Source organism: Tachypleus tridentatus, chromosome 6 (assembly GCF_004210375.1).
Source record: "Tachypleus tridentatus isolate NWPU-2018 chromosome 6, ASM421037v1, whole genome shotgun sequence".
In the NCBI taxonomy this organism is placed as follows: domain Eukaryota; kingdom Metazoa; phylum Arthropoda; class Merostomata; order Xiphosura; family Limulidae; genus Tachypleus; species Tachypleus tridentatus.
The window spans coordinates 54,771,848-54,795,673 of record NC_134830.1 but is presented as its reverse complement, the minus strand read 5'-3'; the positions used below and the strand labels follow the sequence as shown (position 1 = coordinate 54,795,673).

At 35.9% G+C, this 23,826-nt stretch overlaps 1 protein-coding gene across 1 annotated transcript in view; it reads right to left on the bottom strand.

Moving 5' to 3' along the window:
• Positions 1-7,844, bottom strand: part of LOC143252551 (receptor-type tyrosine-protein phosphatase N2-like) — a 116,996-nt gene extending 109,152 nt beyond the window's left edge. The window contains exon 1 of the mRNA XM_076504883.1: positions 7,555-7,844. Coding sequence (XP_076360998.1) covers positions 7,555-7,578 — 24 coding nt within the window. The 5' untranslated portion in view covers positions 7,579-7,844. The remainder of the gene's footprint in view (positions 1-7,554) is intronic.
• Between the last annotated feature and the right edge of the window lie 15,982 nt (positions 7,845-23,826).

The window sequence follows — 23,826 nt, the reverse complement described above, 5'->3', positions numbered from 1 at the left end:
TTTACGACTGATCAAAGCAGGCCTCTTTTCTTTAAATGCAACATTCAAACGTTCTAACTGTTGACAGTAAAAATCTGATTTTATTATTTGTTTGAGTGGCAGCAACTCAAAGTGAATTACACAAACAATATCCTACCAAACGCTTAACATAACTTTTCTAGAGTGGAAGTCCAAGTTGGTCTGTGTTTTAGCCAGTTTACCTGCACTGAGCCATTGTCTGCAGCATTTAACATCTTTATTAAATATCCATTTTTCATCTCTAGTCACTAACTTGTCCAAAAAAAAAAAAGAGTTACTTTCACGAGAGTGCAAATGTCCACTCTTGTTCTTGGGCTGGCTTCTGTCAAATCATGAGGGACCCATTTTCCAAGTCTTGACACCTTTCCAAGCTGTTGCAGATGACGGTGAACTGTTGAAAGGGTTGAATTAAGCTTCTCTGCTAGTTCTTCAACTGTTACAGCACAATCTTCATGAAGTGCAGGCAGCAGCAAGTCATCATTAAACTCAACAGGACGATCTGAACGTGGCGCATCACTTAAGATGTAGTCACCTGATATGAACTTCTGAAACCACCTTCAGCATTTTCTTTCATTGAGAGACTTCGCACCACAAACACCTTGAATATTTCATGTAGTTTCTGTTGCACTATTGCATTTTTTTAAACTCATAAAGCATTATATACCTAATGTGCTCCTCAGACACATCCATTTTCATAAGAGTTTATTTGACTAATGATCTGAAAAAGTGGAGTTGGGTTAGTTTCTTTTATTTGTCTGAACATTTTTATACACGTTCTACTACATATTTTAGTCATTAAAGTTTTCTACAAAGACAGATATGATGATGTATTTTCTCTATTAAATTTTCGGGCTTTACTTATTGTACGACCTGATATGTTATAAACTAAAAGTTAGGCGGGTTGTTTGAAATCATTTGGTCAAAATAAGTCTCGTTTATACGTGAAATGCACTACACTAACCTAAGAATAAAGTTACTTGTACAATTTCACATCCGAATTGAAAACACACTAATTGAATCGCTATATTAACTGTAAATGTTGTATTGCTTCATTTACAATCGTTTTAATAAACCCGTGTATATAATATAATATTCTCTCGACTTTACTAGAAAACAGATGTCAAATCTTCTAGAATTTTGTAGGTGTTGCTAGACTTATCTTAACATCGTCATTACGAACTGCAGCTCCCTCTGACGAGCACCTAAATTACAACTTTAAAAATATAGTTCATAAATATACTTTCAAACTTTATAAGAACCCCGAACACTTCCACACTGCTTTTTCCGTCGCACTACTATTTGGGATAGACTTAATTCACAGAAAATGCATACAGCTACACACTTGTATATAAAGAGATATAATCGAGTGATCGATACACCAACCCACAAAGTGTGTATGCAGCACTGAAAATAAGTACATCGTAAGTTAATTCTAGAAAGGGCGTAGCACAAGAAAGTAACTTGCATGTGTAAGTGAAAGTTTTTCTCTCAAAGATACACACACACACACTAATAGAGCGTGTTGAAATTCGACAAAACATATATAGTTTGGATGTTTCAAGCCACAGTCTACAACTACTAACTATTGAATTCATATTGTAAAAATTGCTTTCAAAGCTTCCTGGTAAAAAATATTTTCAGAAACATAGATGTTTAATCAATCAAATGACCGTATACTGTATAGCACTACTTAGTGGTGAGTTGACCATGAAAAAAAAACAAAAAACACTGATTCAAATAAGTGGAGCCTGGTGGCCAAACATGCGTTTTTCCAAAAATATTATTGGTGTAATGCGTATATCAAAAAGTTACAAAGTTAGATAAGCGATAATAATAGTAATAATAAATAAATACAAAAGATGCGGATTTTCCATTTTCCCGTTTCATTCATGTTTGAAAATGAAAAATAACAACACTTCCGCAGTGTCATTCAACTATTTCTCAGTTTATTCAGTCTGTAAAGTAACAAACAGTGAAACTCAACATCAATATATAAACAAGTTAAACTTTCTTTTCAATGTTTTGCAAACAATAAGGGAGAATGCCACTAGCCAGCAAGCGAAGACATAGACGAGAAAGGAATTGCAGAAGACCTGGTAATGAACAAAGTTGATTGGAGAAGGGTAATACATGTGATGGAGCTTTAAAAATTAGACAGAAATTACAGAAGACCTGGTAAAGAACAGAGATGCTTGGAAAACACATGTGAAGGAACATAAAATTAATTGGACAGGAATTGCAGAAGACTTAGTTATAAGCAATATGATTGGAGGAGGGCAACACATGTGACAGAACTTAAAAAATCTGATTGGATAGAAACTGCAGAAGATCTTGCAATGAGCAGAGATTATTGGAGGAGGGCAACACGTGCTAACGAACTTTAAAAAATGATTGGACAGAAGTCTAAATATTTGCAATATAAAGCGTAAATTGGTTTAAATAAAACTTCGTTTAACTGACAAAAATCTCCTTTCACGTTTCAACCTAATCTGTAAGCGATCACATTCCCAGGAAAGAAACGAAATAAATGTGGGTTCCTGAATTCGTCATAAAATCCACTGAAACATTTATAAAAACATCTGTTTATTGTCAAATACAAAATTTTACAATGGGGTATTGCTGCTCTTCCATTGCGAGTAGTGATTTCAGCGTTAAAATTCGCAGAATTTCTGATGTGTCACTAGTTGGCACAAGTATTTGTAGCTAGAAACACACATACCTTGGAACAATGATTATTAGTATCTCAGAACAGCTGGTATGGGTATTAACACTTTTATTGATAGGGAAAGAACAACGTTTCGACCTTCCTTGGTCATGCTCAGGTTAAATCAAAGTGTTAATACCCATACCAGCCGTTCTAAGATACATTTTTATTTCAAGTGGGTTTCTCGTCATCAGGAATGATGATTAATATTGTAACAGCTTGGGAGTGCTGTCGATTCTTATCACACGTATTTTCTCCAAATTAAATGACTTCTTCCTCGAAAAAAACAAGTAATATCCCTGTTTCCAAGTGGGCAAAAGTAATTAACTACAGACAATGCTCAATAGGTGGCAACTTACAGCCCTACTGTGCCTAAAACAATAAAGAGTCAGACAAATGAAGTACACATCCAAAAGTGCCCTTGAGACTTGTTTCGTTTTTATTTTATTTTCTAGACATCATCTGTCTTATGTTCATACTTTATACCCCCCTCCTAACACTAAAGACCCGTATCAGTTTGTTTGTGGTTCGGCGCTCGACTCGTAATTCGAGGGTCGTGGGTTCGAATCCCCATCACACCAAAAATGCTCACTCTTTCAGCCGTGAGGGTGTTATCATATGACGGTCAATCCCACTATTCGTTGGTAAAAGAGTAGCCCAAGTTTTGGCGGTGGGTGGTGATGAGTAGCTGCCTTCCCTTTGGTCTCACACTGCTAAATTAGGAACGGCTAACGCAGAGAGCCCTCGTGTAGCTTTGCGTGTAATTCAAACCAAACCTTTCACTAAAAACTGAAACGCTCAACCACTTAATAGCATAGAAGTTTCCCTCAAACCTAGTCACCTGCTATTACCCTTTGCTCTACAACTTGCTCAGAATAAGCAGGAATTTAGGAAGGTCATACGACTTTCATATTAACTTCATAGATCGTGAAAGGTTATAGGACGTTCTTTAATTTGTTGTCGATTACGCTCACAATATTTTTCAAAACTTTTAATTTTTAAGAAGTCTAGATATGATATCATAAGTAATAAATACGTTCCAAGTAGATATTTATATATATCGTATCACCAGCGTTAATGATAACACTTTATTCGGATACAAGTACCGGTGTAATGATTGCGAGCGAGTACTTACGTAACAACAGTTCATTTTTCAACAAACAAGCCTATTCTATTCAATCTGCGCGATAAATTTATACTTAATGTGGTTAACAAAGTTTTTACCATAAAAATAAGTGAAGAGTAAGCATGACCCAGTGTGTTGCGTGCAGGACTGTGTATTTGAGGGTTCATGGTTCGTGTCCCGAACTTCAAACAGTTATTCTCCGAACTTTGGAGACGTGGTTCTGTTATAAAAGTGTAAATCAAATCTCACAATTCAATCCAAGTAACTAATACGTTAACAACTGACGCTGCGAACAATCTCCCTTCCCTCTAGTCTATCAGTTGAAAATTAGGGACGACTAGCACAAATAACCCTTATGTACCTTTGCGCAGATATCCCAAATAAGCACATATAAGGGCGAGAAAAGATTACGCCAGTAGGTCCATTTACAGGTGACCTTTCAAGATATATACACAACTAAAAATTCGGAGATTGTTAATTTAAAACATTTACAAAAACTTAATTTTCCTTGAGTTCGAACAAAAAAAACAAAAAACAAGTACGTGAAAAACTGCCTCACATGTAGCTGGTTCGGTTTATCCGAACCATTACTGTAGTCATAATGGTAGCGTAGTTAAGTTTTGTTGTTTATCCTAGATAATTCACTGATGAGCTTGAGACAGAATTTCGAAGTGGTATCAGTTTGTTCGTAGTTCGGCGCTCGGCTCGTAATCTGATAGTCGCGGGTTCGAATCCCTGTCACACCAAACGTCCTTTAGGACGTGGAGACGTTATAATAATACGGGCAATCCCACTATTCGTTGGTAAAAGAATAACCCAAGAGTTTGCAGTGGGTGGTGATGAATAGCTGCCTTCCCTCTAGTCAATTAGGGACAGCTACCGCAGACAGCCCTCGAGAAGCTTTGCGCGAATTTCGAAACAAACCAGTTTCAAAGTGGTTTCATAAGATGTCCGAGTTCCAGAAAAAAATATATATGCCTGACTGTGTGGAAGGGGTAATTTTGGGTTGTTAAAAAGTGGGACTACTACTGGGGAAAAAACCGGAGGCGAAATTCCCCCCCCCCACACTTTCCGTTGTAATTCATTATTGTTACTCCAATAATATATTTCTTCTATTTTCTCGAATAAACGTTTTTAAAGTGCATGAAACTGGTTTCAAGCAATATAAACCTCAGGCCCAGAATGTTTATTTGTTTGTTTAGAATTGAGCACAAAGCGAGACCATGGGCTATATGTGCTCTGCTCAACACGGATATCGAAACCCGGTTTTTAACGGTGTAAGTCCGCAGACTTGCCTTTGTGCCACTGGAGGTCCAGAATGTTTGAAGGAGGGTTCTAATTTGTGAGATCAACAACTCACACGTGTTGAAAAACAAATAGCTTCAAATGCTAATACTTCATCAGAAGAATGTTTAAAACGTTAAATACCATAAGCAGCTGAGCTATAACTATAAAATCAGTTTGTTTTTATAATAAAAGTTGGAGGTTCAGCCTTCTGCAAACGTGCGCGCAAGTTGCAATACCATTAATATGCGCCTGATACTAAAGATAGAAACCACACTAGACGACACTAGCGGATTTCAAATAAAAGTCGCCCGAATATGATTCATATTCTGGATACTTTATACATCAATCTTTCCTTTACCCAGTGATATCAAATTTTAAGTGTGTGTCCAGGATTAATCGAAAGAGGAGGGGCTCAAATCAGATGCTAATAGTAGGTAGTCAAATAAATATTTGCACTTCATTTTATTTATGGAGATGAGGGAATTATTCTACCCAGTTTTTCCACATAAGGTTTACCTTTAAAACTGGAGCCCCCCAGTGGCTCGGCGGTATGTCTGCGGACTTATAACGCTAAAAACCGGGTTTCGATACCCGTGGTGGGCAGAGCACAGATAGCCAATTGTATAGCTTTGTGCTTAATTCAAAACAACAACTTTAAAACTGGATTTTAATGGAAGTTTTATAACAAAAAGTTAAAATTTGAGACCTCTATCGTCAAGTATACTCTACTATTGTTGAATATAAAAATGGATACCGTAATGCACTCTGAGCATGGGTAAGTTAGAATTTGTATTAAATGTACCATCAAAAACAACAATTTATGACTTTTCAGCAACTGTTTTGAAGACAAAAAAATCAGAAATTACTACAATACCATCTAGTGATTTTACAATTGTGTTTATTCATTACCAAGACTACAGTATAATTAACCCGGATATATAAACCACCTCATGCTGTTTCAACAGAGGGCGCTGGAGAACTTTTCCCATTGCGTTGCTCCCTCTACAGTGTTCTTTTTGTTAAGTTGTCCGTTTCCACTCTCTTTATATATATGTATATTAGCATCTCCACAACAGTCATAATAGCTTTAAAAATGTTTCTCTAGTAGTTAATAATAAAAAATTACATTCAAACCGCGAATTATAGGAAAAACAACAGCTCTGCCGTCTGTCATGTTCTTTAACTAAAAATGAACAGTATATGTATTTATCACTGCTAAGTATCGTCATATGTTTATGGTAGTATCAGCAAAAATATCATTTTTTTAATTATAAATATAACAATTTTAGTTTTACGTTCTACTGATTGAAAAACACATCTCACGTAAATGTTCATCTTCCAAATACAATGTCATAATAAATAAATATATAAACTGCAATATATATCGATAAACGATCAAGTTTTTTGCTTCACATCTTATCTTTTTTTGTCTTTTTGCCTGTTATTGCCTCATAAAATGAAAGTATGTCATAAAGTCTGTAGTTGACCATTACCCTATAATTTATACATAAAGTAACCCTTTTGTGTTTAAGGTTGCAAATCGAGGTGAAAGATCAAATCTAAGAAACAACTTTTCCTACGATTTCAAAAATGTTTTGCATAGCAAATCGTAATTTGTTCAACAACGTAATTCTTACAACCTTTTCGTCCGTGAATTATTTGTGGTGTAGTTTCTAGAGATGACATGTGAAATGCGTCTTGGTACGAATTATATACAACTTGAGCGAATTGCTTGCTAACATATAACAAGTGTATCATGTATCCATTTATTAATAACGTTATAGCAGTGGTTTCCAACCTTCTTTATGCCCCGTATCCCTAAAAAAAATTAATATGTTCTCGCACCCCTCACAGTAATTATTTATTTAAGAATAAAGGTGAAGGTGGCCAAAACAAATTTTTATAATTAGTTTTTAATGATATATAAACAAAAACGAAACATTTGGAAAAGAAAAAATATTACAACAAACTAAAAGTTGCATAAACCCGACATGTCCTACAAAAAATAAATTTTCATCCATGCATGAAATGAAATTTCTTTGAATTTGAAATGTTCAAATGTTCATAAGCAAATTTAAATTTAATGACTCTTTTGTTCCTGTTTATTTCTTTGGAGTTTTTCAAAGCGCGGCATCTTTTGAATATATACAGGACAGTACCCTTAATATAAACAAACAAAAAAACTGAAATGTTATCTCGCACCCCTAGTTGGGAACCACTGCGTTATAGTATGCTGTGTGTGACGCTTAAAACTATCCTGAATTTCAAATCACCGTTTCACCCCAAAAATATATGTCATTATAATGCAAACAGTCTGTAAATGTGACATGTTTAATGAGTCATTATGCCAGCTACAATAACAGAAATTAATTCATGTTTGAAAACAAATATTATAGTAAAAGATAGTTTGATAACTTACCGATATTACTTGCCGTTCTAACATCCTTCACTTCATGATAAAACATAAAAAGAGAGCAAACAACAAACACACTTGTGACATGTTGACCGACGAAAATATTAGGAAACTCCACAAATTCATGTTGTCAGAAAGAATTTTGAAAGAAAGTGAACGAAAGGCAACAACACCCCAACCGTCAGCTGTCAACCGTGATAAAATCTAAGACCTAGCTATTTACCGGCAGAAAGTGCATCCACACTAGATTTCCCCTCACGGCTACAGCTGAGGTAGGTGTTCTTGGGTTAGCCTTGAACTATTATGGCGGATTGACAGCTGAGGGAGTACCCGTATGGAAACGTCACAACAGAAGAGTTGACGTCATTAAACGTGCAGTGGAGATGGGAGTGGGCGACGTGCTGTTCACAATGATTTTGCGATTTTTATTGACAACTAAAATTCCCACCCAGCGTTATCGATTTTCCAGTATCAAGCGATATTGTATATAATTATAATGCACCGTGTACTGATATAAATAAACAATGTCTAGAAGTATTTAATTTATCAAAATGTAGTCACCTTGTTTATTTCGTAATCACAGTTTCATGCTCATGACAAATAGGTTTGTTTGTTTGTTTTTTAGATTTCGCACAAAGCTACTCGAGGGCTATCTGTGCTAGCCGTTCCTAATTTAGCAGTGTTAGACTAGAGGGAAGGCAGCTAGTCATCACCACCCACCGCCAACTCTTGGGCTACTCTTTTACCAACGAATAGTAGGATTGACCGTCACATTATAACGCCCCCACAGCTGAAAGGGCGAGCATGTTTGGCGCGACCGGAATGCGAACCCGTGACCCTCAGTTTACGAGTCGCACGCCTTAACACGCTTGGTCATGCCGGGCCAACAAATAGGTACCTAACGATTAAATATATCAGCGGTCATGACTGTAAGGGTGATTTGATAACAATACACTTCTCTTTCAAAACTAAACCGATTAAGGATCATCAACAGATAACAAACGTTTTGATTTTTCAAATTTTACAACAAGAGCTTACGAATATTTAAGTTCAGATCACATTAAACTGAGGCAAGTTTTATTCCCATCTTTATGATATACGTATATATATGTATATATGGACAGTGATGTAGGAATCAGGAAGTCAGGTACCCCAGACCCCCATGTTTCAATCTGTGTCAGTAAAAATGCATCAACTTCAGAAAACTTACTCTCAGAAAAAGTGGGAAAATTGCTAAAGCTAATCCAGACTCGAAGAATTTCCAGGGCCCTGAGTCAAGACCTGTATCTTCGCTCGGTCAAATAAACCTTGAGCACCACTCACTCCTCCCAGTTTTACTTTCCCTCCTACACCTCTTATAAGCATATATTGTTAATATATAAACAATATCCATTGTTTGACCTAGTAAAATAATACGTTGTTCCAAAAATAATGTATACCAAGGTAATTTCCACTTTTAAAAACAGAGAACCTTTGTAAATATTGACTCCAAAGAACTTTTAACGTGACAAGCTTATGAATGTCTTCTTAAATATTTTTTTAAAATCCAATATTAGTTTCAAGCTGCAAAAATATGGCATTAGAAAGGATTTCTCCGTAAAGTACTCGAGAAAAATCGATTTTCTACCACTTAAGTCCTCAGGTGAGTCAATAGTAAATTTATGAACTTAACAACGCTAAAATCTATGGTTCAACTTTCCGCAATAGACAAAGCACGGATATTCCAATGTCTCGTTATGCGCTTAAAAATAGAGACCAAAAGCAAAAATATATACGTACATACGATAACTCCTAGCATGAGATCACGTTCATAGGCTGCGTAATTTTTTATTTATTTTTTTTGGAGGGAAGAGGGTACCGACTATTAGGATCATTTCATTTGCTAATTTAACCGTAACCTTCGAAACCAGAGCTGGAATAGCGACTTTCCCTGATAATGCTACAATCATCATTGAAAAGAACACTTCGCTACCGATTCAAAACTACCGGTTCGTGCTCCTACTGATAATGCTACAATCACCACTGAAAGGAACACTTCGCTACCGATTCGTGCTCCTACTGATAATGTTACAATTACCACTGAAAGGAACACTTCGCTACCGATTCAAAACTGCCGGTTCGTGCTCCTACTGATAATGCTACAATCACCACTGAAAGGAACACTTCGCTACCGATTCAAAACTGCCGGTTCGTGCTCCTACTGATAATGCTACAATCACCACTGAAAGGAACAGTGATGTCGAGAAAACCCACTTGTAGAGAAATATATATGCAAAAACGGCTCGTTTGGGTTGAGAAAATATTTTACGCAGAAGGTCGAAACGTTGTTCGCTCTTCTATGTAAAATATTTTCTCAACCCAAACGAGCCGTTTTTGCATATGTATTGAAAGGAACACTTCGCTACCGATTCAAAACTGTGGGTTCGTGCTCCTATTGCTCCTCTTCCGCCACCAGGTATATGTACACTGTTAACGTAGTAAGAAAGTTCGTGCGCCTGTTGCTTGGCCCGGCATGGCCAAGTGGGTTAAGGCGTGCGACTCGTAATGTGAGGGTCGCGGGTTCGCATCCCCGTCGCGCCAAACATGCTCGCCCTTATATGTTCACGTATAACCAAAACTATACATATTTTTCGACATAACTCATGGCAAACGAAGGAAAACACCAAACACGCTTGCCCTTTCAGCCGTGAGGGAGTTATCAGCTACCTGTCAATCTCATTATTCGTTGGTAAAAGAGTAGCCCAAGAGTTGGCAGTGGGTGGTGATGACCAGCTGCCTTCCCTCTAGTCTTACACTGCTAAATTAGGGACGGCTAGCACAGATAGCCCTCGAGTAGCTTTGTGCGAAATTCAAAAAAGCAAAACAACAAACAATCCTATTGCTCCTCTTCCGCCACCAGGTGTATGTACAGTGTTAACGTAGTAAGAAGGTTCGTGCTCCTATTGCCCCTCTTCCGCCACCAGGTGTATGTACAGTGTTAACGTAGTAAGAAAGTCATACGATTAAATGAAACTGTAGTTGGCCATGTAAATAAGCTAGTCATCACCACCTCCCGCCAACTCTTGGACTACTCTTTTACCAACGAATAGTGAGATTGACGGTCACATTATAACGCCTCCACGGCTGAAAGTGCGAGCATGTTTGGTGTGACGGAGATTCAAACCCGTGACCCTCAGATTGTGAGTCGAATGCCTTAACCACCTGGCCATGCCGGGTTGTGTCAATGTAGGAGTTTCCCGCTGGGACTGCGGTAAGTCTATAGATTTACTACGCTAAAATCAGGAATTCGATTCCCTTCTGTGGGCACAGCAGGTAGACCGATGTGGCTTTGCTATAAAAAAACACAAATATTTAGTTTGAAAACTTTCTATATCTTATTGCTAAATGTGAAAAAAAAACTCAAGTAAATAGCTCATACACTTTATATTTATGGTGACGTAAATTCCCACTCTCGCTGGTAAACAAATGAAATAAAAAATAAATCATTGAATGAAAAAACCTGGAGCTTCGAAGAATCTCCAGACGGCACAGTTCAGCTCTAGTTTACGTAAATTCTACGCGCATGAAACGTTATGAATTTAACGAAACACAAGAAACCGAGTTTCAATACCCCTGGCGGGCATAGATTTGTGCTTAATTTTACACAAACACAATAACACAAGAATTTAACGAAACATTTTGATGAGTAATTCTGGCTCTGTATGTAACACTTCTTTGTTTGTTTGGAACTGAGCACAGAGCTACCCAATGGGCTATATGTGCTCTGCCCACCATGGATATTGAAATCTGGTTTCTAGCTGTGTGAGTCCGCGGATATGCCGCTCTGCCGGTGGGGGGCGTATGAAACACATCGATTGAAATTGTAAGGGCATTTTATCCTTCTGTGTTAATATTTAATTCAGAAAGCGTGGCATAAGCTGAGAACATTTATCTAGTACACAGATGTGGATCTGTATTTTTATGCGTTCTGTTAATGGCGTTTCAAACTCTGCCAACAGAAACAACCGATTGCAACGCTGCAGCGTACATAGATGAGTGTGTGTGAATCTATCTTTATCCTTTCGTCTGAATGAAACGTTTTTTTTTTTTAAATATAAAACTGCTGTAGTTATTTTAATCGTAGGATATTTATTTACGTCTTTTAACACCAGCGAACAAACTGCTTTAACTTTAAAGAAACTGATCATAGTGTTTTATTTCAGCGTGTTATATAAACGCATTGAATTGTTCCAACGGGTAAAAATAAAATGGTGTCCCGATGTGTAACAGAAGGGATATTTTCCTTTTCTATTTTTTGTTTAGCCTATCGGTTGTTAAAAGGAGATAAATACACGTCTCTACAACTTCTAACTTGGAAAGCTAATGACTGAAGTTAATTCCTTATGTTTCCAAGTTACTTAGACGTTCACGTTATGGAAAGGAATGGGTGTCAGATTAAACGGACGTATATTATGTACATATAAGCCACATCAACACACGCACATGGATCACACGCATGGAAATAAAAGCATAACATTCACAACAACGACTGCTTTCATATGTATACAGTTATTAGGAGATATTAGACTCCATTAGTTCCCCCCCCCCACCTTGTGTACGACCCTGAAATGACATATTCTATTCAACAGAACTGGATGCATGCGTCGACTTTAACATTTCCCTTTGGGTTATTACAATCCATTCATGTCAATATTTCATATTTCGTAAATAAAATCAATGACTTTATAATGCAGCCTTTCTCGTTTTGAAGAAGGATAATTTAGGTTTAAGACTACAGTGAACTGAAGCACCTCGTGCAGTAGTACATTACTCTACAAAGCCTACACGAGCTCTTTAAAAAGGCGCATTAGAAACACTGGGCTTCTGAGTGTAATCTTTATCCGATATTGTTATTCTAGACGAATTCATTTTGTTGAGCTTCTCTAAATGAGATGAAGTCGAACAGATTAATATGATACGTGCATAACCTGAACGAAGATTCGTATATTTGTGTTCGTGTTTATTAACTAAATCTAAATAAAAATATGTTGGTTACTTACATGGTTGTTTGAATTTCTATGTCTAATAAATCCTTGAGCAAAATCGGTTCAAATGCTTTTGGATGACACAATAGAAACAAACGAGAAATGTATCTTATCCGCCATAAATATCTTATTACTCTTGAAATTTAGAAATTTCCTATCTTTAAAAACAAACTTCTCAAATAATGAAAGAGGATACTATTGTTTCAGTTTTATTGTAACTTTGAATAACTTTTTGTTCTGTATTACTATTTACATGTAACTTAAGGCATCACAAAATGTTCTACACAGGCGACGGGTTACGTTCACTGATGGGCTTAACTTCACAAACAACGTTTCAAAAGATATTTCGAAAATAATTTACGCCCAAATAAAAATGAAGTCACTTAAAAGTTCCACGCTAACTGATTGAAAACTGGCACACTCACTGACTGACTCACTAACTCAGTCACTGACACAAAGACAAACTCAGTGACTTTCACTGAATAACTTACTAACTCAGTCACTATTTAACTTACTAAAGCTTTTTAAGTGATTGAACTCACTAAGTATTGCACTACTTTTCTACATACTACAAGAAGCTTCGAGACTCCACAGAAGTCCAAACTTTCATGAAATTCTAGACTCATTACATCAATATGCACTACAGAAGTTAAATAGAAAACATGTCTAACATCCTCACTAGATCAGTGAAAACAGGTTTACTAACTCTCACTGTGTAAGTCACTGAAACGTTTTATGCGTTTAATTGTTTCTAACTCACTTAGTTTAGAGTTTTACATTACACACATTTCAAGACTTTCGAGATTCCACAGTAGCCTAAAGTTTCATAAAACTCCTAAACCTCATAAATTATTACATCATGTAAACCTCCCTCTGGTGAGTAAAGTATTAGCTGTATATAGTCTTCTTGAACCGTGAAATCTCTTAAATTATCTTAGTATTCTTATAAAAAAGACATTAAACTTAAAATTCCACAATTAGCAATAAAGTCATAATCTACAACTTACAATTAATTAATGTTCCTACTTAGGCACTACAGTCAGTTTCCTATTAATTAAAGGTGTTAAAGTCCAATAGAAAGTTTGACTAACAAAAACTCTTATTTTACTGTGCCTAAATTTTGCTTTCTATCAGTCTTTTGGTGGTCTTATTTTCCGAGATATGTGGTATGCGAATAGAAGTGAATGACTTCTTGTCCCTTGTATTCACTTCTATTCTGACATTTTTACATATAATAACTGGAAATAGCCTGAAACTGAGCTAAATGATGCTAGAAAATTAGAAGTTATATAAATGTCGATATGCATCCAATTTTAAGATATTTGGCAGTGAGGTTGATACACACAGTTTTATTTAATACAAATATATTTTAATATATAAACAATAACATAATTTACAATAATGGTTATTACAAATGGTGATATATGCAAAAGAGTTTTATAAACTTACAAAAAATATTAAGTTCTCTATTTGATCAGGAAATTCCTTGGTGTCTACTGAGGATTCACGATAAAAAATTAATCTTGAGTCGATGTAGATGCAATTCTCTTAATAGGGAGCTGGCTGATTCTTCATTCTTCGTTGATCACACGTCGAGTTTTTCACTGCTGAAGTTATATAATATTTTCGTACAAATATTAATTTCCAATGAGAATTCTCTAAAGTTAATAGTTTGTAATGCTCGAAAATTATAAAGGTTCTTGGTCAAATATCTGAAGTTCACGGTTAATACGCGTTAATCACAGTTACAGCTCTGAGGTTTATAGCATACCAAGTGTTGCAAACCAATAATATATATTGTTTCTTATTGCTCACATCATGTACAGAGAAACTTTCAATAGGGCGAGAGATGACTACCAGCATTCCTTTCGCTGAAGTTTCTTGAACACAAACTATCTGCATCAGTCCGTCTTCTTGTTTCATGTAAAGATACAATTTCCCACTTTTCATTTCTAAATCAGGTTGAACAGTCGTATCTTTAGAACTAGTACTTATAAGCATACTGCAAGGCTCCACATTAAATAATCCACTGATTGGTTAACTAATTTCATTAAACAACATACTCATTCTTTCCCTTGGGAAAGATGGAATCTCATCATCCTCAACATTTCATCATTTTAATTCATTATTCACAACAGAATCCTCACAGTCTTGAATGTAATGTCCACATTAAATATTTCCACACCTACAACATTTTACTTTTCATAACGTTTTTCGAGAAGAGTTCTTGTTACCTAAAATGAGTTTTCTTCTGCAGTTCTGATAACACGTCCTTTCAAGTTACAATTGAAACACCTATTGTCTTGTGGTTTATTTCCCCACAATTGAAACACCTTTTGTCTTGTGGTTTATTTCCCCACAATTGAAACACCTTTTGTCTTGTGGTTTATTTCCCCACAATTGAAACACCTATTGTCTTGTGGTTTATTTCCCCACAATTGAAACACCTATTGTCTTGTGGTTTATTTCCCCACAATTGAAACACCTATTGTCTTGTGGTTTATTTCCCCACAATTGAAACACCTATTGTCTTGTGGTTTATTTCCCCACAATTGAAACACCTATTGTCTTGTGGTTTATTTCCCCACAATTGAAACACCTATTGTCTTGTGGTTTATTTCCCCACAATTGAAACACCTTTTGTCTTGTGGTTTATTTCCCCACAATTGAAACACCTATTGTCTTGTGGTTTATTTCCCCACAATTGAAACACCTTTTGTCTTGTGGTTTATTTCCCCACAATTGAAACACCTTTTGTCTTGTGGTTTATTTCCCCACAATTGAAACACCTATTGTCTTGTGGTTTATTTCCCCACAATTGAAACACCTATTGTCTTGTGGTTTATTTCCCCACAATTGAAACACCTTTTGTCTTGTGGTTTATTTCCCCACAATTGAAACACCTTTTGTCTTGTGGTTTATTTCCCCACAATTGAAACACCTATTGTCTTGTGGTTTATTTCCCCACAATTGAAACACCTTTTGTCTTGTGGTTTATTTCCCCACAATTGAAACACCTATTGTCTTGTGGTTTATTTCCCCTATTCTTTATTACTAGTTGGATTTTTAAACTAGTACTTTCGGTTCTTCGAGACTTTATGTTTCAATATTAATAGATCTAACTTCTAGATGGTGCCTTTAGTTATTTATATGTGACTTGAATGGATTTAACTAGTACTTTCGGTTCTTCGAGAGTTTATGTTTCATATTAATCGATCTAACATCTAGATGGTGCCTTTAGTTATTTACTTGTGACTTGAATGGATTTAACTAGTACTTTCGGTTCTTCGAAAGTTTATGTTTCATATTAATCGATCTAACTTCTAGATGGTGCCTTTAATTATTTATCTGTGACTTGAATGTATTTAACTAGTACTTTCGGTTCTTCGATAATTTATGTTTCAATATTAATCAATCTAACTTCTAGATGGTGCCTTTAGTTATTTATCTGTGACTTGAATGGATTTAACTGGCACTTTCGGTTCTTCGAGAGTTTATGTTTCATGTTAATCAATCTAACTTCTAGATGGTGCCTTTAGTTATTTATCTGTGACTTGAATGATTTTAACTGATACTTTCGGTTTTTCGAAAGTTTATGTTTCATATTAATCGATCTAACTTCTAGATGGTGCCTTCAGTTATTTATCTGTGACTTGAATGGATTTAACTAGTACTTTCGGTTCTTCAAGAGTTTATGTTTCATATTCATCGATCTAATTTCTAGATGGTGCATTTAGTTGGCATAGCAATGTCGGTAACAGATGAAGACCAAATAGCTTCTCCTTATTCCCCATTAAACATTATGTTTGGTTTGCTTTGAATTTCGTGCAAAGCTGATCGAGGGCTATCTGCGCTAGCCGTCCCTAATTTAGTAGTGTAATACTAGAGGGAAGGCAGCTAGCCATCACCACTCACTGCCAACTCTTGAGCTACTCTTTTACCAACGAATAATGGGATTGACCGTCACTTTATAACGCCCCACGGCTGAAAGGGCGAGTATGTTTGGTGTGACGGTGATTTGAAGTTGCGACCCTTGAATTAGGAGTCGAGTGCCTTAACCACCTGGCCATAGTCTCCTTAAATGGAAAAGTCCTGAAAATCTTGTTACGTTGGTCATTGGAAAAACAAACAAAGTAAATCATAACAAAGGTAAGTAAGTCCTTGTTATCTAAATCAAACAGGAATCTACAGAAGCAGCTACTTGTGCTCTGCCAACCAGAGGTGTGTGTGTGTTTTCTTTATAGCAAAGCCACATCAGGTCATCTGCTGTGTGCACCAAGGGGAATCAAACTCCTGATTTTAAAGTTGTAAGTCCAAAGACTTATCCCTGTCCCAGCGGAGGATCCCACCAGAGGTATCGAAACCCAGTTTCAAGCTGTATGAATCAGACATGACGCTATGTCATTGGGAAACGTAAATAAGTCACTGAAAAAAAAAAACTAACAAAAGTTAAGTCATAATACAGCTAAGTGGCTGAAAGAACAAATAAGTCATAATAACCCAAAATCACTGAAGAAAAAAAACAGCCTGTAATTTGTTATTTTTCCTGAATAACTGTAAAGTTGAATTACGACATTTTCAACTCCCGAAGTTATTACAAGACAGACAAGCCATGAATGACAAATAAGCGTTCTTTCTCGTTTCGTTCGTTCACAGAATATAGAACAAGTAAGTTCGATTCTACTGTCACGCCTTTAACCAGAACGTATGGTACGATATAAATAATGCAAAATAAATGTTCAACCAGTAGCCTATGCTCTACACGTGAATCTCCTTTCTCTCCATTATATCAGATCATGCCTTCGTTTTCATTAGTTTTTCTATGTCTTCATAAGCCTTTTTTGAACGTGCTAGTGTAGTTAGTGTATTAAAATATTATGCAATAATAAAGGTAAGTTATGAAAGCATAGTTTGAACAACTTCGAAGTTGGAATTACTAGATGCCCCTTGTTGATCGAGTTACCAATAATTATTGCCCCAACCCGCGCAGAAATATTGTTATCCCATCCTTCTTAATTACTAACAGATCTGGCATGGATAGTAGTTAAGGCACTTGGCTCTCAACCTATGGGTCCGGGGTTCGAAACGCATTACCATATACCTCACCTTTTGAACCTTATAGGATCATTATAACATTGCAACCAATCCTACTGTTCGTTGCTAAAGAGTAGCCCAAAAACTAGCTGTGGGTGTTACTATCTACCTTCCTTCTGGCCTAATCACTTCTATTAGGGACAGTTAGGTAAGGAAGCCCTTATGTAGCTTTGCCACAATGGACAGTCATGTGACAGTTTTTAAAGATAAGGTATATACTTTATACAGGTATATCATAAAAAAATTATTAACATTTTTTTGAATTTTAATGTGAAGTAAGGATCCTACTGCAAAAAAAAAAATGAAAAAGTAGAAAACATCATAACTATTAGTGATTGTTTATATAGATTGTGTCGGTTCCATGTAGAACAAATAGAGAAGAAAATAGTAGGAAGCGTTGGCTATTCGTAGAATTGATATAAGTACTCAAAAAAAACTAAATAAAATGTTCTTCTACTTAGACTGATTCATTTAGCTATTCAGGTCACAATGCCAACTAAAGTAGGGATGTAAAATCAATCCAACTAGTATCACTTTACGTGTGTACTTTTTATTGCACTATTTTTAGAGAGGATGCTTCCTATAGAAAATCTATTTTAAAAATTAGGCTAAGAAAGAATCATTGAAAAGTAAAAAAAAAAAAATACAAAGGTTCTAATTACACACGTTCAACGTGGTGTATGATGAAAAAAGCTCTGATTGAAACATTGTTGAAGTTGTTACGTAATTATTGTTCAAATTAGCAATAATATGGAAAATAGTATTTAGATTTGTTGCTTAAGATGATTCGTAAATAAATTAACTCTTGGTTTAAAATTTAGATTCTCCAACATACAACTGTCGATTAATAATAATAGTAATAACCGATTGATAAAAAAGAAAGGTTTCAAGTTTATGTAATATATTTATACATAATATATCACTTTATCAATTTCTAAGGTGTTATAATTTCCATATCTTGATGTGATTGAATTGTCTACTTTTATTACTTTCATATCGTACCCCGCTGGTACAACGGTAATTCTACGGATTTACAATGCTAAAATTAGGGGTTGGACACCCCTTGGTGGCCTCAGCAAATAGCTCCGTGTAGTTTTGCTTTCTGAAAACACACACACACTCGTTAAATATTACCTTTTGTAAAAAACACGTTATACGTAGTTTCAGGATGGTTCTTTTAAGTTGGACAGGACTAGCTTAGTCTGGCCCAACTCACGAACTGACAGTTGTATGGTGAACAAAATGATTGTTTATTGGCTGAATTTTGCGCAAAGCTACACGAGGGCTAGCTGCGCTAGCCGTCCCTAATTTAGAAGTGTAAGACTAGAGGGAAGGCAGCTAGTCGTTACCGCCCACCGCCAACTCTTGGGCTACTCCTTTACTAATGAATAGTGGGATTGACAGCGACATTATAACGCCGACACGGCTGAAAGAGCGAGGATGTTTGATGTGACGGGGATTCAATACTGGATGTCGGGCCAGTATTGAGAACAACTAAATTTGGTTTTAGGAATATAAAAACAGAAAAATAACAAACATAAATTCGCAGAATAATAAAATAATAGATTATTAAAATAAAATTATAATCCAAGGAAATAATTATGGGAAGAAGAGTCTAAAGGAATGAAAATACAGAAGGTTTTGAATGATTTTTATAATTACACAATCTTACGAATTTAAACTTCATAAAAGTTGTATTAGTTTTAATAAAGGATTTTCTATAAATCGACTAAGAAAAGTTTTTTTTTTCCTATCACGTGAGGAGTTTTATACAATAGCAACTACTTAAATAAAATTTACCACAAATGTTGCAAAATATGTCATTTACACAATCTCCTGTTGTCATGGCAACAAAAATATAATATTGAAAAGAAAAAAATAAGTTCAAAGTTCACGCGCAAACACCATTCAGAAAAGAAACGTCATACGACCTGCTAACCGTTTATATTCTAGTGGTGTGGTTCTCCTGGGTTCTACAACAATCGATAAGACTCTAGTTATTTTAAGCATAACATAACGTGACCCGATTTCATGAAAATGATTCACTTATGTAAAAGAAGATACGACGTTTTGTGTAAAATCTGTAAGTGGTGGAGAAAAATGAGTAACATTTTCGAATTCAGCATATAGGAACTATGCTGGAACATTTAAACATTTCAAGACAATAAACCCGTTCCAGACCTGTGTTGTTTGAAAATAAATTCTTCGTTGATACCACAAAGGGATTGGTGTTGAGTTACAAGATGGCGTGTTAAAGATTTTCTCGTTTTATATTGCTAATTAAGGAAGTACTTTTGTGATGACTAAAATTACCAAGTCGGAGGTAATGTTTGTGGTTAGAAGATATAAGGTGTCTAAGATTAGAACATTTTGTTTTAACGTTTCGGTGTTATTATCTCACAATTTTACGTTTCTTCTTAAGCGCGTTTCTGTCAATGTCGTTGCTGTGGTAAGACCACATACAAGTGTGCACGTGCGTCTTTTCTTATAGCACATCCACTTCAGGCTATCTATTATGTCCACTGAGGGGAATTGATCTTTTGGTTTTAATATTGTGAATCCGAAAACTTCCGATCGGGTGACACGACACACAAAACATAGTACAAATACACTGAATAAATCTATGAATAAATATAAAAACCGTTTCAATAAAGTCAAACAGACCTAAAAAATTACTACTAGTATTATGGTTTATAGAGAAAAAAAATCTAACAATAAGTATTTATAAATTTCCGAATATAAATTCTGTGCTACTTTATAGGGCACGAATCGAACACATATTTTTGGTATTTTCAATTAAACACCACCTTGTGTAAAATATGGACCAAACAGCCAGCTCAAAGACCCCTAAACTCAGGTACAATCATTCCTAATATGAAAAGGGCTGATTGTTACAGTTATAAGACTCCAACTGCTAAATGAATGTTCAGTGACATATTATGCCCACCATGGGTATCAAAATCCAGTTTCTAGCGTTCTGAGTCTGCAGACATACCACTGTGCCACTGGAAATCAGAGTGGAACACAAGTTATAAGAGATAGAATATATAAACGTCTATCACAGTTTAGTATTGAGATTTTACAACAGAATTGGTAACGGGAAACTTAAGTAGACCCAAATGATGGTGGCGGTTGGTTTTTGTCTGTTTGTTGTTGTGTTTTTTTCTTTTTACTTTCGAAAAGTTAAGCTAAATTAAACAATACTATCACTGTCGTTGGAATGAGCACTTCCACATTACTTACGTGGGTTTACAGCAGGGCTGGAAACAAGAGGAAGGCTCAGCTTTTCTTTAATACACTCTTAGAACGGATTATAAAAGATTTTGGAAAAAGGTGATTGCTGGTTAATGTGTTATTAGACCCTGCAAGCTTGCCAATGTGAATGCTTTATGTGAAGAGTTAAGCAGCCTCTTTACAAGTATCATTGAAAGAATTAAACAACAATCTTATCCAGGCATGTCAGTAAAAGTTTGTTTTGAATTTCGCTCAAAGCTACGCGCGGGCTATCTGCGCTAGCCGTCCCTAATTTAGCAGTGTGAGACTAGAGGGAAGGTAACTAGTCATCGCTACCCACTACCAACTCTTGGGCTACTCTTTTACCAACGTATAGTGGGATTGACTGTAACATTATAACACTCCCACGGGTGAAATGGCGAGCATGTTTGGTGCGATTGGAATTCAAACCCGCGACCCTCGGATTACGAGTCGAACGCTTAAACCCACTTTGTCATGCCGGGCCGTCAGTAAAAGTTAAGCAGTCTTATGTGTCATGTGTGATAAGACTACTTACCTTCGCTGTTTGATGGGTAAAATCTTGTTAAACACATTTAGCAGTCTCATAGAAATACTTCTCGACAAAGACCTTACAACACGTCTCACTGGAAAACATAAGTAAGTTTTGTAGGCCCGTAATGGCCAGATGGAGCTCGACTTGTAGTCTGGACGTCGCAGGTTCGAATCCCCGTTGTATTCATTATGTTACAGTCAATGCCACTATTCGTTGGCGAAGGGTGATGATGACTTAACTGCTTTCCCTCTCATCTTACACTACTAAATTAGGGACAGCTAGCGCAGATATTCAAAAGCAAACAATGCAACTGAACCATCAATGAAGCGATATAACAATAGTTCTAACAAGCATTTCTATATTGATGAAGTATAATCAATAATAGCATAACTACATAACGTTAATATTACTAAATGATTCTTGTAATTCAAATCAGAAGGTTCCATCTCAGACAATATAGTTTAATTTTACACCAATTCCGAGAGCTATTGTTTGTAGTAAAGCACAAAGCCACACAAAGAGCTACCTATGCTCTGTCCTCACGGGTATCGAAGCCCGGTTTCTAGCAGTACAAGCCCACGGACATACCGTTGTGCCGCTGGGGCGGAGCAATTTCTAAGAGACTAGTTGTTAATAGTAAATTGACAAACAACGATTTTATAAACACAATGAAACCTAGTCCGATTTAGCGCATGCGCTACATGTTTACATAGAACATTGGTCTCCCTTCAAAATTCTACTGAAAATTTTTCTCTACACAAGATACTTTTTGTTATGCTTATAAATCGTTGTTTGTCAATTTCCATAATGTGTATCCGTACACAACTAGAAGGTGTTAATTTTACTGTAAATATGGTGTAAATGGTGTCAAGTTTCCATATTATTGTACACTGTTGTCGAGTCTTTTACAAACAAATTTAGTGCCGAAAACCGATCAAACCCCAAAACTTTACCGATGATAACGAATCTTTGCATGCTTTCTTTAACAAACATTCAAACCATGTTTACTAGTTTATTTGTACATGTAGACTTTACTTTTTAACATATTTACATTTTAAGTTTCGAAACCTTACTGAACAATTACACAAGTTTGATTTGGTTTGGCTTGGTTTGTTTTGAATTTCGGGCACACCTACACAAGGGTTATCTGCGCTAGCCGTCCATAATTTAGCATTATAAAACTAGAGGGAAGGCAGCTAGTCAAAAACACCCACTGCCAACTCTAGAGTTACTCTTTTACCAAAAAATAGTAGAATTGACCGTAACTTTATAATGCCTCCCTCCCGGCTGAAATGGTGAGCATTTTTGGTGTGATGAAAATTTGAACCCACAATCCCCCAGATTATGAGTTGAACCCCCTAATTAACTGGCCAAACCGAGCCACATTTTAATCCAACTAGACATATGCAGAATATCTGGATTTTCTTTCAACTACGTTGGCAAATAAAAATCTATTCCAAAGATAAATTAATTTGTTCTGGCCTGACGAGGCCATTTATAACGAAGTTTAAGAGGCTTAAAAGTGTCTATGTTATATAAAACTAATGAAGTTAAGACTTAACACTGTAGTATCAGAAACTCAATTCCCTAGAACAAAATGTAAATAGCAGTGCACCGTAATTTAGAAAAATTTCATTTGTGCCCCCCCCCCCAACATAAGCTTTTGCAATTTGCAGATAGGGGCCGTTTTAAAATAATAAGCAATAGTTTAGAAACTAATTATGCATATAAAAGATACCAACTCTCAGTGTATTCTGCAAAAGTTACTAATAAGTTTCAAGATATAAAGGCAAAATGAATGAAATATAAACTTTGAATCTAGCTTTAAATTTCTAAATATTTTCCATTCTTTTATTTCTTCGATTTTTTTATTTATATCTGAATGTCTAAAATGATGTATTCTCCCTTTAAATATGCATACGAAATACCAAAAGATATTTCCGCTCAAATTCTTTCGTCCAAAAGGATACCCACTATGATGTTGGTACATTTACTTCGTAAGTAGAATCAAACAAAACCTTAAACAGGGAGTTAAAATTTGATAGCTTTGAACCGACTGCATTGAAGGAAAACAATCAGCCGTTTTCAAATGACAAACATGCTCGCCCTTTCAGTCATGGGGGCGTAATAACGTTACAACCAATATACTCATTGGTAAAAGAGTAACCCAAGATTTGGCAGTGGGTGGTAATGACTAGCTGCCTTCCCTCTAGTCTTACACTACTCAATTAGGGAAGGCCAGCGCAGAATATCCCCCGTGTAGCTTTGCGCGAAATTCAAAACAAACAAACAAATGAATTTTTTTTTTTCTTTTGATATTTTCCAATATAAGTACACACCATTCAGCACAATGAGAACAATACAAACAACGCA